Source organism: Bufo bufo, chromosome 5, assembly GCF_905171765.1.
Source record: "Bufo bufo chromosome 5, aBufBuf1.1, whole genome shotgun sequence".
Taxonomy (NCBI): Eukaryota; Metazoa; Chordata; class Amphibia; order Anura; family Bufonidae; genus Bufo; species Bufo bufo.
The window spans coordinates 55,136,040-55,151,860 of record NC_053393.1 but is presented as its reverse complement, the minus strand read 5'-3'; the positions used below and the strand labels follow the sequence as shown (position 1 = coordinate 55,151,860).

The window sequence follows — 15,821 nt, the reverse complement described above, 5'->3', positions numbered from 1 at the left end:
AATCCCTATTAGCTCCCGACATCCCACCCCTATCCAGTGTTACTGAGGGGCACGTATTAAAATCACCTATTATCAGAATAGGGCATTGGGGTAGATCCTCAACATATCTCATAATTTCTTCTATTACCTCACTGCTGTAGGGAGGGGGGATGTACACTGCTACTAATATAAAGGACCAATGATAACAGGTACAGTGGAGACAAACATACTGTCCATTATCGTCTATGCGAGACGAATGACATATAAATGGCAAAGATTTATGCACTAGAACACTTACACCCCTAGAATGAGAAGAGAATATGGAGTGAAATGCGTGACCAATCCACGGCCTTTGTAGGACCGAAGTAGTGTTGGTAGATAAATGAGTCTCTGACAGACAAAATATAGCGGGATGAAAGTGTTGCGGGCAGTACGTTTATTTGAATCACCTAAACCCCTAACATTCCACCCTATTATCTTAAGACTATTCACCATAGCACCATATAGTATATTTACCATCCACACACACCACAGCCATCATACATGTTACCTCTTTACTCCTTATACACCGCAGAGGTCCTCGGACCCCGCTCCATCGCTCAGCCCACCTATTCCCAACCCCAAAAACTAACCCCAAAACAGCTAGCGGCAAGGATAGGATCCCTACCCTGAAAAACCCAACAAACAGGGCGAAAAAATTTCCCTACGGTCGGCCATATATATGGCGAAATAGCTGCCACAGGAAAACCCGTGGAGGAATGTAAACATAAATCGGGTTACCTATGCTGACCTGCCCACATGTAAGTGAATCTGCAGCATGCTGAACATAATCAAAGTGCATAAACATAGTTAAACATTTTCAGGTGACACCCGCAACTCGTCACCGGAGTAACATAAGGGTCTACGGACCCTACATATAAAACTCAGATAATATAAACAGAAGGTCATAAGAACAGTAGACAGTAATAAGGAACGACCAATACGCAAAGCATTAATATGCAGAACATATCAAACATGTCCCTGAACATATCTGTCGTATCTCACGTGCTCTAACTCTAGAATAGACAGGACACTCATCCCACAGATGCTGAATTCTTCAACAAAGGCTCATTGGTGTCAATCCACTGAGCCGCCTCCAGGGGGGTGTCAAAGAAGCAAACTTCTCCATGCGCCACTACACAGAGCTTGGCTGGATACAGCATGGAGTACGGGATTTGTAGATTCCGAAGGCTTCTTTTCACATCCAGGAACTTGACTCTCTTCCGTTGGACCTCTGCAGAGAAGTCTGGATAAATCACAATTTTGCTTCCATTAATCAATAGCTCCGGAGGATCTCTTGCTTTCTTGAGTATATTGTCCCTGTCCCTGAAGTGTAGCAGCTTCATTAGAACTGGACGTGGTGGGGCCCCTGGTGGCGGAGCGCGAAACGGCACTCTGTGCGCCCTTTCAATAGAAAACATCCTGGATAACAAGTCCTTGCCAAATTTAATTGTAATCCAATCTTCAAAAAAGGATACTGGATCAGGACCTTTAGCTTTCTCGGGGACCCCCACCAACCGGAGATTGTTCCTCCTTGAACGATTCTCTAGATCGTCTGCTTTTGACATCAACAGGGTTACATTGTGAATAACCCTGCCCAGATCTCTTTTAACAGGGGGCAGTTGGTCCTCCACTGTGCTCACTCTGGCTTCAACCTCAGTCATCCTATCAGTGACTTTTTTAAGGTCTTGACGGAGAAAGGATACACTTTCTTGCAGGCTTTCCATGTTAGTGGTAAGAAGAGCAAGCGAGCTGTTGCTTTGCTGGACTGCCTTAAAAATATCTTTAGACGTAGGCTCACCAGTATTTTCATCAGGCTGTCCAATCTGTGTGTGCTGAGTACATAACGATGCAGGGCCACTAGGTGGAGCTAGTGGGACAGAAGCTGAAGCTCCAGCCATCTCCCCCGCCTGTAACTGCTCATATTCAGGCCCCAATGTCGGCGATGTCGAGGCTTTTTGCCTCACAGCTGTCTCTCCCGATGCGGCAATGGGTAGTGCAGGCGCCTCAGATGAAGGTTTGCGGCTGAGCGGGCGTATTTACCCAGGCGAGCCGCCAGGTCTGCCGCCCGCACCTCCGATGCAGCGCCATCTTGTTTGACCGGCGTGGACGTGCCGGGCTCTCTCAGCTCCCTCTCCTTCTTGCCTGTACGGGTCATGGCTCTCTGTATAGGGTCCGCACACTCTACGGTGCCCCACAGTGAAATTTAGAGCAGCGGCGCTTGCTGCAGAAGCAGGATTTGTCAGGATGGCAGGTCAGGAGCTCCCCTCAGGCACGTCCGGTCACATGCCCGACCAGGCCACGCCCCCCGGCAGCCCCCATCTTCAGCTGCATCAGTAGTTCCCCCTTTCACCGCCCAGTCTGGAGTTCGGGTTGAGACAGCTCAAATCGGATCGGCACAGTTTTTTTTTTAGCTGTTCTTCACTGCGGAGCTCTTTGACTTAGTCGTGGCAGAAACAAACCGGTATGCCACTCAATTTATAGCCGTCAACCCGGGAAGCTTTTATGCCCAGTCTTTCCGGTGGAAACCCGTCCAAGTTTCCGAATTTTCAACTTTTCTGGGCCTTCTCCTCAACATGGGCCTGACAAAAAAGCATGAATTGCGGTCATATTGGTCCACAAACCCAATTCATCACATGCCCATGTTCTCTGCTGCCATGTCCAGGACACGATTTGAGACCATCCTGCGTTTCCTCAAATTTACTCAGGGTCCTTCCTCAAATTTCAAGAAGAGATCATCAAGAACCTCCTGTATCCAGGAGGTTCCGTGGCCCCAACCACCAGTGTAGTGAGCCGTCTACACGAGCGACATTTCCCCAATGTCGTTGCTGGTACCTCAAACCAAGCGCCACCCCAAAAAAGATGTTGTGTCTGTAGCAGGATTGGAATAAGGCGTGACACCCGCTATTTCTCTCCTGACTGCCCTGACCACCCTGCCCTATGCTTAGGGGAGTGTTTCCGGAAGTACCACACACAGGTACACTTAGTATAGGGATTGCGTGACACAGGACAGGCACACAGGGGTCTTAGGGCCCTTTCACACAGAGCTGCTGCAAACCTCTCCTTTCCCCTGGGACAAAGTGCATAATGTACTTCGCCACATCTCTGGGCGATTTGCGCTTTGCAAATTGTCCCATGGGGAAGGAGAGGTTTGTCCTATAAAGGTAAAAGAAAAGGTGAGCAAAAAATTTCATGTTCCAAAAGTTCATAAAAGTTAATGTTCTGTTTTGAATGTTATATAAAGTTAATGTTAATAAATTTATTGCGTTATTTTTTATTTATTTTTTTACCTTCTAGGTGGACCAACTGATCAACCAGCTGCAGCACTGATGTGCATTCTGACAGAAGCATTGCGCTGCTGTCAGATTACACAAAAGTCGGTGTATGCGGCGCGGCAAGACAAGATTTCTCCTCTGCAGTAAAAAAGATACGTTTGCCAAGGCTTATGAGATGAGGGGCGGTGTTCATATGCTTTGGCAAACACTTTGTATATAAAAAAAATAATAATAATCCTGGCAATGATTTATTCATCGGGTTTGCCAGGGCATACGGGCTGAGTGGGTTTGGATGTTGGGCAGAGCTCCTATGTCCTGGCAGACGTCTTTTTTTTTTTTGCACATTTTTTGGCAGAGATTTTTTCATCCACATTGATCGATGCGAATGAAGAAATCTGTGCCGTTCATTTTTTATTTCAGCCCAGAGGCTGAACGGAAAAAGAAAAATCTCATTACCCGTATGCTCAATATAAGGAGAATAGCAGAAACTCCTAATGCTGGCCATACATGTAATGATTGTGGAGACCTTCAAATGCCAGGGCAGTACAAACACCCCACAAATGACACAATTTTGGAAAGAAGATACCCCAAGGTATTCGCTGAGGGGCATATTGAGTCCATGAAAGATTAAACTTTTTGTCCAAAGTTAGCGGAAAGGGAGACTTTGTGATAAAAAACCAAAACAAAAAAATTTCCGCTAACTTGTGTCAAAAAAAATCTTCTATGAACTCACCATGCCCCTCACGGAATACCTTTGGGTGTCTTCTTTCCAAAATGGGGTCACGTGTGGGGTATTTATACTGCCCTGGCATTTTAGGGGCCCTAAAGCATGAGAAGAAGTCTGGAATCCAAATGTCTAAAAATGCCCTCCTAAAAGGTACTCATTGGAATTTGGGCCCATTTGCGCACCTAGGCTGCAAAAAAGTATCACACATGTGGTATCGCCGTACTCAGAAGAAGTAGGGTAATGTGTTTTAGGGTGTCTTTTTACATATACCCATGCTGGGTGAGAGAAATATCTCTGTAAAATGACAACTTTGTATAAAAAAATGGGAAAAGTTGGCCTTTACAGAGATATTTCTCTCACCCAGCATGGGTATATGTAAAAAGACACCCCAAAACACATTGCCCTACTTCTCCTGAGTACGGCGATACCACATCTGTGACACTTTTTTACAGCCTAGGTGCGCAAAGGGGCCCAAATTCCAATGAGTACCTTTTAGGACGGCATTTTTAGACATTTGGATTCCAGACTTCTTCTCACGCTTTAGGGCCCCTAAAATGCCAGGGCAATATAAATACCTCACATGTGACCCCATTTTGGAAAGGTGCACAAAGGGGCCCAAATTCCAATGAGTATCTTTAGGATTTCACAGGGCATTTTTTACGCATTTGGATTCCAAACTACTTCTCACGCTTTAGGTACCCTAAAATGCCAGGGAAGTATAAATACCCCACAAGTGACCCCATTTTGGGAAGAAGACACCCCAAGGTATTTCGTGAGGGGCATGGCAAGTTCATGTAAAATTTTATTTTTTGTCACAAGTTAGTGGAATATGAGACTTTGTAAGAAAAAAAATAATACACTGCGTGCAGAATTATTAGGCAAATGAGTATTTTGACCACATCATCCTCTTTATGCATGTTGTCTTACTCCAAGCTGTATAGGCTCGAAAGCCTACTACCAATTAAGCATATTAGGTGATGTGCATCTCTGTAATGAGAAGGGGTGTGGTCTAATGACATCAACACCCTATATTAGGTGTGCATAATTATTAGGCAACTTCCTTTCCTTTGGCAAAATGGGTCAAAAGAAGGACTTGACAGGCTCAGAAAAGTCAAAAATAGTGAGATATCTTGCAGAGGGATGCAGCACTCTTAAAATTGCAAAGCTTCTGAAGCGTGATCATCGAACAATCAAGCGTTTCATTCAAAATTGTCAACAGGGTCGCAAGAAGCGTGTGGAAAAACCAAGGCGCAAAATAACTGCCCATGAACTGAGAAAAGTCAAGCGTGCAGCTGCCAAGATGCCACTTGCCACCAGTTTGGCCATATTTCAGAGCTGCAACATCACTGGAGTGCCCAAAAGCACAAGGTGTGCAATACTCAGAGACATGGCCAAGGTAAGAAAGGCTGAAAGACGACCACCACTGAACAAGACACACAAGCTGAAACGTCAAGACTGGGCCAAGAAATATCTCAAGACTGATTTTTCTAAGGTTTTATGGACTGATGAAATGAGAGTGAGTCTTGATGGGCCAGATGGATGGGCCCGTGGCTGGATTGGTAAAGGGCACAGAGCTCCAGTCCGACTCAGACGCCAGCAAGGTGGAGGTGGAGTACTGGTTTGGGCTGGTATCATCAAAGATGAGCTTGTGGGGCCTTTTCGGGTTGAGGATGGAGTCAAGCTCAACTCCCAGTCCTACTGCCAGTTTCTGGAAGACACCTTCTTCAAGCAGTGGTACAGGAAGAAGTCTGCATCCTTCAAGAAAAACATGATTTTCATGCAGGACAATGCTCCATCACACGCGTCCAAGTACTCCACAGCGTGGCTGGCAAGAAAGGGTATAAAAGAAGAAAATCTAATGACATGGCCTCCTTGTTCACCTGATCTGAACCCCATTGAGAACCTGTGGTCCATCATCAAATGTGAGATTTACAAGGAGGGAAAACAGTACACCTTTCTGAACAGTGTCTGGGAGGCTGTGGTTGCTGCTGCACGCAATGTTGATGGTGAACAGATCAAAACACTGACAGAATCCATGGATGGCAGGCTTTTGAGTGTCCTTGCAAAGAAAGGTGGCTATATTGGTCACTGATTTGTTTTTGTTTTGTTTTTGAATGTCAGAAATGTATATTTGTGAATGTTGAGATGTTATATTGGTTTCACTGGTAAAAATAAATAATTGAAATGGGTATATATTTGTTTTTTGTTAAGTTGCCTAATAATTATGCACAGTAATAGTCACCTGCACACACAGATATCCCCCTAAAATAGCTAAAACTAAAAACAAACTAAAAACTACTTCCAAAAATATTCAGCTTTGATATTAATGAGTTTTTTGGGTTCATTGAGAACATGGTTGTTGTTCAATAATAAAATTAATCCTCAAAAATACAACTTGCCTAATAATTCTGCACTCCCTGTATATAAATAAAATCATTTTCCGCTAACTTGTGCCAAAAAAAAAAAAATTCTAGGAACTCGCCATGCCCCTCACGGAATACCTTGGGGTGTCTTCTTTCCAAAATGGGGTCACTTGTGGGGTATTTATGCTGCTGTGGCATTTTAGGGGCCCGAAGGCGTGAGAAGTAGTTTGGAATCCAAATGCGTAAAAAATGCCCTGTGAAATCCTAAAGATACTCATTGGAATTTGGGCCCCTTTTCTGCACCTAGGCTGCAAAAAAGTGTCACACATGTGGTATCGCCGTACTCAGGAGAAGTAGGGCAATGTGTTTTGGGGTGTCTTTTTACATATACCCATGCTGGGTGAGTTAAAATATATCATCGGATTGGAGAAAACTCCGATCCGATGGTATATTAATATTACTCGAACACCGAACCCGAACTTTTACTGAAATGTTCAGGTTCGGGTGCCGAACCCTAGTGCTGACTTGATTCGCCCCTGGGAGGGGGCGGAGTCGGCAATTCAACGCAGCCCAAACTACTATTATGGGCTAAGTATAATCAGTTTGATGGACTCCATGACGCCCGAGTGAGTTTAAAGGGAACCTGTCATGTGGATATTTGATTATAATCGAACTAATTATATACAATCATTAACTACTAAAAAGTACCTTAGATGTATTCACTTACTGGTGTGACTGATGGTTACCTCATAATACACACACAAAGATGCCGCATGCCGCATGCTAATGAGCTGATTTGAGTCCGGCGTGATGTCAGTGAGTCCAGCGTATATTTAATTCAGAGCTATAGCCACTCCCCTGCCCACCTGCTGCTGGTTCATATGGAAACAAACTGTCATTCAGCAGCAGGTGGGCGGGGAGAGTCAGGAGCTCATGAATATTCATGACTCATCATTATCAGCTGGAGCTTTTCAATACAAGATGTTGGCAGATTGACTGGGTCAATTAAAGAAAGTGACCCAGCATTGTGCTAAGAGAATCAATCACTTATTTATGTTGCCCTTAGTTAGGACACCATAAAACTGGTGACAGGTTCCCTTTAAGATCATGCTAGAGAATGGGTCATGGCAAATTATGCATTAACATGACCATCAATAATCAGCTATCTTTTGGCTCTTTATTGATCGTAGACCCTATGATTGGCACATGAACAAGCAAATGCTTGTTCATTGTTCAATCTTGTGCCCTTTCATATGAGCCCTTGTGGGAGTCACGGTCCATCAGCATCATCAGGAATTCATTAATAAATTGTAATTTTACAGTTTAATGATTTCCCGATGACGCTCTAATATAACTAGTGTGATTACCACAAGGGATACGCAAGGGACATACAGTTGTTAAAGGGGTATTCACATAGACAATGGAGGGATTTCGCTTGAATATGCCCCCATTGTCTGAGAGGTGTGGGTTCCATTGGTAGGACCTGCACCTATATCGAGAACGGAGCGGGGAGCACTGTTGCTGGAGGACCACAAATTTCCCGTGGTACGTCCACCACCAAGCGCTAATCCCCTCCGCTCCCATAGAAATTAATGGAGGGCGGCTGCGCAGTGCGCCCTGATCCACTTTCTTGGCTCTGTTCTCAATCTATGTGAGGGTACCAGCGGTGGGACCCGCACCTATAAGACAATGTGGCCATATCCTAGCGGTATGCCCCCATTGTCTGAGATGAGAAAACCCATTTAAGGCCTCTTGCACACGACTGTATGCCCCCAGAGACATACCGTCCGTGAGCGGGCCATATGTCCTGTAGTGGCATAGATCTTGCGCATGAGAGTACACAGCATCATAGTGTACAATGATTCTGTGCAAGTCGAGCTGCCCGCGGGGATATTGTCTTGCACTAATAGATCATATGACTGTGGGACAATAGCCCAGTGTGCGGCACAACATGGTCAGCATCATGATGCTCTGTACTCCCGTACGCACGATCAACGACGATCAGGGACATATGGCCTGCTAACGAACACTATACATCTTTAAATGCATGTAGTTGTGTACAAAAGTCCGAAAGCTGTGGTCCATGATCAAAGCTAAAACCGGACCAACTTTGAATTTCAACAAGATAGTCCTGGAGAAATCAGGAGCATGACAACCCTGGGGATCTGAATACATGAAGAGGGGGGAACCTTAGAGATGCTACTCATTCCAAAACAGATCCGCTAAACGGATGCAAAAACCGAAACAAACGTGACAAACGGATCCGCAATACAGACGGATCTGTTTGAACGGATCCGTCTGAATGGCTTCTGTTTGTCTCCATTTAGACATTTTATTGACGGATCCATTTCAAATGCGTTTCAAACGGATCCGTGAAACGCCAGTGCGAAAGTAGCCTAAACTGTCAGAACCGTGGAAAGGGCATTTGTGTAATATCTGCCGGTCCATGCATGCTGAGAAGCATAACTGATGTATTTGAACTTGATTCTTCAGTAAAGAACTGTTCTTCTGCAAAACTGCCTCATTATTTCCTGCATTGTTACACTGCACTGACATCCTCTGCTGCCAAGGGTCCCTGCCTTGCATCTCACAGGAACCCTCAACATCAAGGGAACCTCAACCAACACCAGCCAGGATATCCCATCTCTGCACACTGGCCCAGGGAACATCCAAACTGTGAGGATAAATACTCCCATCCTCCGCACACATGCCCCTGTGGCCTAGTAGAATGCCTGTTAGTAGCTCTTGACTCTGAGCATGGAACAAACCCTATAAATAATGATCCTCCTGTATTTCCCTCTGAAGCAGCTCAATAAAAGTAGGAATTTGACCATTTTGACTTCTACAGCGACTTACCATTCAAGTCATTTGTAGGCAGGGTCTGCCCAATGTATAGGACGTCTATATAAAAATCTTTATCTGACCACAGGTAGATTTGGAACACTTTGAAATTTTTGCCGTTGTATTTGGTTTTAACAAGATCCAACATATCTATACAAGTGTAAGTCCAGCTGAAAAACAAGAGATGATAAATTGTATATCAGAACATATAATGTATTCACATTTCTACGATGATCTTCCCAAGACTAAAGTCAAGTGTAATTGCTTAGGCTACTTTCACATCTCCGTTGGAAGCTCCGTGCGGCGCTTCCATCACAGAATACGTTAAAAATAGTGGAGAGAAAAGTTCCGCATTCCAGACTTTTTTCCCCGCCTCAAAAACGTCCTCCTGAATGGAAACCAAACGGATTCCATTATAGTCAATGGGATCTGTTAGGCTCACTTTGCTTCAGTTATGTGCCGAATCCAACAGTTCCGTTATTTTCGTTCTTCTGCTCCTATAATAATAGCAACGGAGCGAGGCGCAGACATAGTGGAGTGCGTCTTGACTTGGGGGGAAGACCGCAGGCTAGGAAAGGGTTACTGGTAGGAAGTGTGTTGGGGGTTAGGTTCAGGTGAATGGGAGGAGTAGCAATTTCGCGGGCAGTATATAGGTTGTGGGTGGAGTTTGTGAGGCAGTTGCCAGTGTAAGCTAGAGTGTTTCCCTCCCTCCCGCCCCTGTTTGGGTAGAGGGGGGTATAAGTGACGAAGGTGGAATGGTGGCTGATTGATATGGGATCCTGGGGGAGCAATACAATGGTTTAAGAGATGCAGGACATGTTGGAGCCTGTATCTCATGTGGATGGTGATTGCCGAGGATGGGGCTCCTGTTTGGGCTAAAAGGCCTACAGGAGGAGATACATGGATACTTCAAGGATTTGGTGCCCTTGGGTCGGTGAGTGCGGCCAAGGGTAACCTTGAAGTATAAGGAGAGATGTTTAAGGAAGATACCGCTTGTTTGGGTTGCCCTCCAGGATCCTTGTTACGGTACAGTGGCTCATAAGGTTGAAGGATGTGTTAAAATGCTTGTTAGTATTATTGTTATTATTATTATTGTGTGTGTATAATAAAGTTGGCCGTAATGGTCATTTTACCAAAGCAAGAAGGTTTCTGTGTGGTTATTGGAAGGGAGGGGTTTGGTAAGGCTAGCCGGAGGAAATTCTTCCATCCTAGTAAGTCACAGAGCTGAAGAACAGTGCAAATGTGAAAGTAGCTTTAGATATAATTATTATTATTATTATTATTTATTATTAGATATAATATGTACTGCCATCACAGTCAGAGGGGTCCTGCCCCCAAAACAGCAGAACCCCTATAAACAAAGCTGCCAGGGCAGTAAAGGCTTGGAAATTTTTCAGTATACCTTCAAAGGGGACAGAGCTCAAAATGCCCTTGGCCATAAAGGCTATGGACAACTTTTCACAGATTTTTTTCTTATTGTTAATTTGCTTCCTATATGCAAAATTAAGGAACTTCCTAAATAGTCTTCATAAAAAAAAAAAGACTGGACAGCACATGGCTACTGGCTGTGTGGACTCTCTCTGCTCTCCCCCTCCCAGCACATGGCTACTGGCTGTGTGGACTCTCACTGCTCTCCCCCTCCCAGCACATGGCTACTGGCTGTGTGGACTCTCTCTGCTCTCCCCCTCCCAGCACATGGCTACTGGCTGTGTGGACTCTCACTGCTCTCCCCCTCCCAGCACATGGCTACTGGCTGTGTGGACTCTCTCTGCTCTCCCCCTCCCAGCACATGGCTACTGGCTGTGTGGACTCTCTCTGCTCTCCCCCTCCCAGCACATGGCTACTGGCTGTGTGGACTCTCTCTGCTCTCCCCCTCCCAGCACATGGCTACTGGCTGTGTGGACTCTCACTGCTCTCCCCCTCCCAGCACATGGCTACTGGCTGTGTGGACTCTATCTGCTCTCCCCCTCCCAGCACATGGCTACTGGCTGTGTGGACTCTATCTGCTCTCCCCCTCCCAGCACATGGCTACTGGCTGTGTGGACTCTCTCTGCTCTCCCCCTCCCAGCACATGGCTACTGGCTGTGTGGACTCTCTCTGCTCTCCCCCTCCCTTCTCTCAGTATAAGAGATGGCAGGAAGGAGGAGGAGTTCCCCGTAGTGGCAACTGCCAGAAAATACTGTATAGAAAAGTTTGGTAAAGGCTTATCCAAGATAGCTGATGTTCACTGTGCATTTGTAGACCAAGACACTACCTATCTGTCCAGCTCTGCACTTGGATTGGCCAGCATTGTTCACGTGATCAGTGCTGGCCAATCCAGGTGCAGCAGGAATTGTCTCAGGCTACCAAATGCACAGAGCTCATACTAGTGCTGCTTTCTCTTCAAATAGCTGATCAGCGGGGGTCCCAGGTGTCGGCCCCTGCCAATCTGATATTGATGACCTACCCTGAGGATAGGTCATCAATAGTAAAAAGTGGACAGTCCCTTTAAATGCCATGACACTCTGGCTTAAATCACTCTCAAACAACCTTTCTTAGCTGTATTTTTTTTATTTATTTTAGCTTCAGAAACAAACCAAAGTTGAATCGTACCTGGTCTCCTGAGCAAAGCTGTAACTAAACTGATTGAATACTATGTTGACGGATCCTGGACTGCTGATATCTTCATATTGAAAATATAGGTAAATTGCCTTTATAAAATATCCTTTATAGGCAAAGCAAAGCTGAAAACAACGCAGAAACACAATGAAATATACAACAGAAATAAGGTACCTGCGTATAAATACTATATGAACAATCTATCATCTTCAATGTCATTTTAGATGCTGATTAACTTCTTAATATGTCCTTATAGCAGTCAGAATTCAGTTTTTCTCACACTGGGCTTCAAATCCCCTTGACGCAGCAGCCGGAAGTAGTCGGAAATACAGAAACAGAGGGATGGACTGTACTACGCTATTTCCATAACACCCGTTCACTTGTATGGGAGCTACTGAAACAGGGTGACACAGCCCACTCAAGTGTTTCTGTAGTTCTATCTACCTCTGGCCTCCACATGCAAGTGGGAGGAGGTTGGGAGAAGATCATCCTGAGATGGGAATACCCCTTTAAATAATATATTTTATGCTGACTCCAGCCAACACAAGAGGGAGCCCAGGAGCCTTACTCTGTATATTTTTATTGTGGAAATGTATTTATAAACAATAAGCTCCTAAGCTCCCCCTAGTGGTGGTTGTAGGCAGACAGGATGATAACTTTTAAAGGGTAACCTATAATTTTAAGAACAGTGGAGCAGATTTATTAAAGTATTTACTCCACTTTTACGCCATAAAAAGTCTCCAAATTATGGCAAATACAATTTTTTGCTATAAATTGCCACTTTTTACACTCCTTGCATATGTTATAGCTCAAAGGTTTGCCAGCTAATACATTCAGCTCATTTCATTACAAACACGGGGAGAACATACAGTGCTCATGTAGATGTTTGAGCCTAGGAACTTTTTCTCTTTTCATGTGCACATTGCATGTAATTACATGAACCAGGACCCTAGCGCTGCAAGGCAACAGGGCTAACCATCGAGCCACCCAACTGCTTTGCAAAGATATATAGTTGAAGGGTACCTATAATTGGAAGAAACATATCATAGAGAGACCCCTATCGATCATGCACGCAACTGTATTTTTTCATCCACATGCTATTCACATTATTTGAGGATAGAACACTGACCCATTCATTTCTATGGGGTCGTGCAAACATCAGTATTTTTCGCGGATCCGTATAGCCATTCAGCTACTTATAGAACATGTTCTATTGTCGCTTATATTGGGGACAAGAACAGGGGCGGACTGGGAACTAAAAGTGGCCCTGGAAAAAAAAGTACAAGTGTCCCCATGTTGCAGGTGGGTCTAAACTGACAGGACGCGGGGCAACATAATTAGGCACGGTCAACATATGTAGGCAAGGACAAGAGAAGTAGGCAGGGCCAGTGGTACCATAGTGCAGAGCAATATACCGCCCCAGCTGAGCCAAATATCACAGTGCAGCACAAAATACTGACAAATCACCACAACTGTATTGCTGTCCTGGGGACGTTGATGCAGTTAAATTCAGGAGGGGACCTGGTACTGCTGGTGCGTAAGAAAGAATCAGATCAGTATCCCGCTGACGGACACGAGGAGGGCTTGGGTGGCCCTCCTAAGCATTGGCCCACCGGGAAATTTCCCTGTAGCGCCTATGGCCCATCCGCCCCTGGACGAGAATAGTCTTTTCTATTGATTGGCGTGAGGAAAATGCAGAATGCACATGGAAGGTATCCATATAGATCCATTGTTTGAGGACAAACATACAGACACTTGTGTCCATGAAGCCTAAAAACAAAGTGGCAGATAAGCTCAGCTAAGCTCTGTACCCCTAGTGATCGATCCGAGCAACCTGATCCCCACCGATGAAAACTTCTGACATGTTATTATAAAGTCTAAAATATAAAAAACATCCCAAACGAAATGTACTCATACTCAGAATGTATTTATTATCAACCAGAATAAATCAGAAATGGACAATCTTACCTTCCTATATAAAGATAGTGAGATGTCACCATATGTTGACCCAGTCAGTGGATTTTTTAAAGAATTATAATACAGCTGTGCTGGATTCTTCAAGGAAAATCGCCCACAAAATGGTTCAGTCTCGGCTGTTATGGTGCCAAAGTAGATACCCTGAGCAGAAAATGAATAGTCACGGTAGGAGATATATAAGAACTGCAGCAAGTGCCAATAGACTCCAAGATAAAGAAAGTCAGGAAGACAACAAACAGAATGTAGATTGATGTACCGGCATGTAATGGTGTAGTTAGAGTTGAGTTTGTCACTTGGCAAAATAAGGCGTTAAAGGCCATGTACACCATTGCAGCTAAACTACTTCTATAGTCCTAATGAATCTAAAATGAAAATGAAGTACAGTAAGTCTAGATTAAAAATGTCCTATTCATGTATACAGCCACATAGGCCGGCCTAAGTGTCTCCCCATCCTGCAGTCATACTCCCCTCTTGTTCTGTTTTTGCTAACCTACATTTTGCAGGTTAGCATGAAGTAGGGAACAGATAGAAGGCAGTATCACTCGGTAATCTGACTACACAGGATTTATTTGGTGTTTTGTTGCTATGGAGACACATAGGTCTGCATAGTAAAGACAAAATAATAGGAAATATTTAGGGAAGACTATTGAATAAGTTGCTCCATTTTAGATAAATTAGGAAAATAAAAAACTAATCTGCATCCCTTTCTTCCCAAAATTCCACAAAAGCATGTATGGCCTATAAGTCTCCTCTAGAGTTGAGCGAACCCAAACTGTAAAGTTTGGGTTCGTACTGAACTTTACGATTTTTTCCACCCAAACCCGAACATTTATATAAAAGTTCGGGTTTGGTGTTCGGCGATTTCTATGGCGCTTTTTGAAAGGCTGTAAAGCAGCCAATCAACAAGCGTCATACTACTTGCCCCAAGAGGCCATCACAGCCATGCCTACTATTGGCATGGCTGTGATTGGCCAAGTGCACCATGTGACCCAGCTTCCATAAAAGCTGGAGTCACGTAGCACTGCACGTCACTCTGCTCTTCACTAGTGTAGGGATAGGTTGCTGCTGCTGTGAGGGAGAGATTAGGCAGGGAGAAATACAACAAAGTCCTGAAATTCTGCACATCTACAGCTGAGAATCATCGATCTTTTGAGGGTGCAGAGCACACAGGTTTTGTGCCTGCCATGAGCGTTTTTTTCAGACACTTTTTTCAGTGGTCATCGGCGGCCATTTTACCGGAATTGCAGTGCACCAGCACAGCATTGCTTGATCTGACGCTTGTTTTCAGGCCATACCGCTCTGACCCAATCTGTGTGTAACAGAACCAATTTAGAAGTAGCTGAACTAAAGCTATTTTGCTGGGAATCTGTCATATTAACCAGCCCATATACACCGCTGTGACACTATCTGTGTGTGACCGAACCCATTTAGAAGTAGCTGAACTAAAGCTATTTTGCTGAGAATCTGTCATATTAACCAGCCCATATACACCGCTGTGACACTATCTGTGTGTGACACAACCTATTTAGAAGTAGCTGAAATAAATCTATTTTGCTGGGAATCTGTCATATAAACCAGCCCATATACACCGCTGAGACACTATCTGTGTGTGACCGTACCCATTTAGAAGTAACTGAACTAAAGCTATTTTGCTGAAAATCTGTCATATTAACCAGCCCATATACATCGCTGTGACACTATCTGTGTGTGACACAACCTATTTAGAAGTAGCTGAAATAAATCAATTTTGCTGGGAATCTGTCATACTGTCACAGCGGTGTATATCGGCTGGTTAATATGACAGATTCTCAGCAAAATAGCTTTAGTTTAGCTACTTCTAAATGGGTTCAGTCACACACAGATAGTGTCAAAGCGGTGTATATGGGCTAGTTAATATCTGTGTGTTACCGAACCCATTTAGAAGTAGCTGAACTAAAGCTATTTTGCTGAGGATCTGTCATATTAACTAGCCCATATACACCGCTGTGACACTATCTGTATGTGACCGAACCTATTTAGAAG

The 15,821-nt window shown here is 44.4% G+C and overlaps 1 protein-coding gene across 1 annotated transcript in view; it reads right to left on the bottom strand.

The window, feature by feature from the left end:
- The window catches only part of LOC121002376 (fibrocystin-L-like), a 251,165-nt gene that overhangs the window by 169,818 nt on the left and 65,526 nt on the right, over positions 1–15,821 (bottom strand). Inside the window, 3 exon segments of the mRNA XM_040433838.1 lie at positions 9,230–9,394; positions 11,817–11,947; positions 13,791–13,940. Coding sequence (XP_040289772.1) covers positions 9,230–9,394; positions 11,817–11,947; positions 13,791–13,940 — 446 coding nt within the window.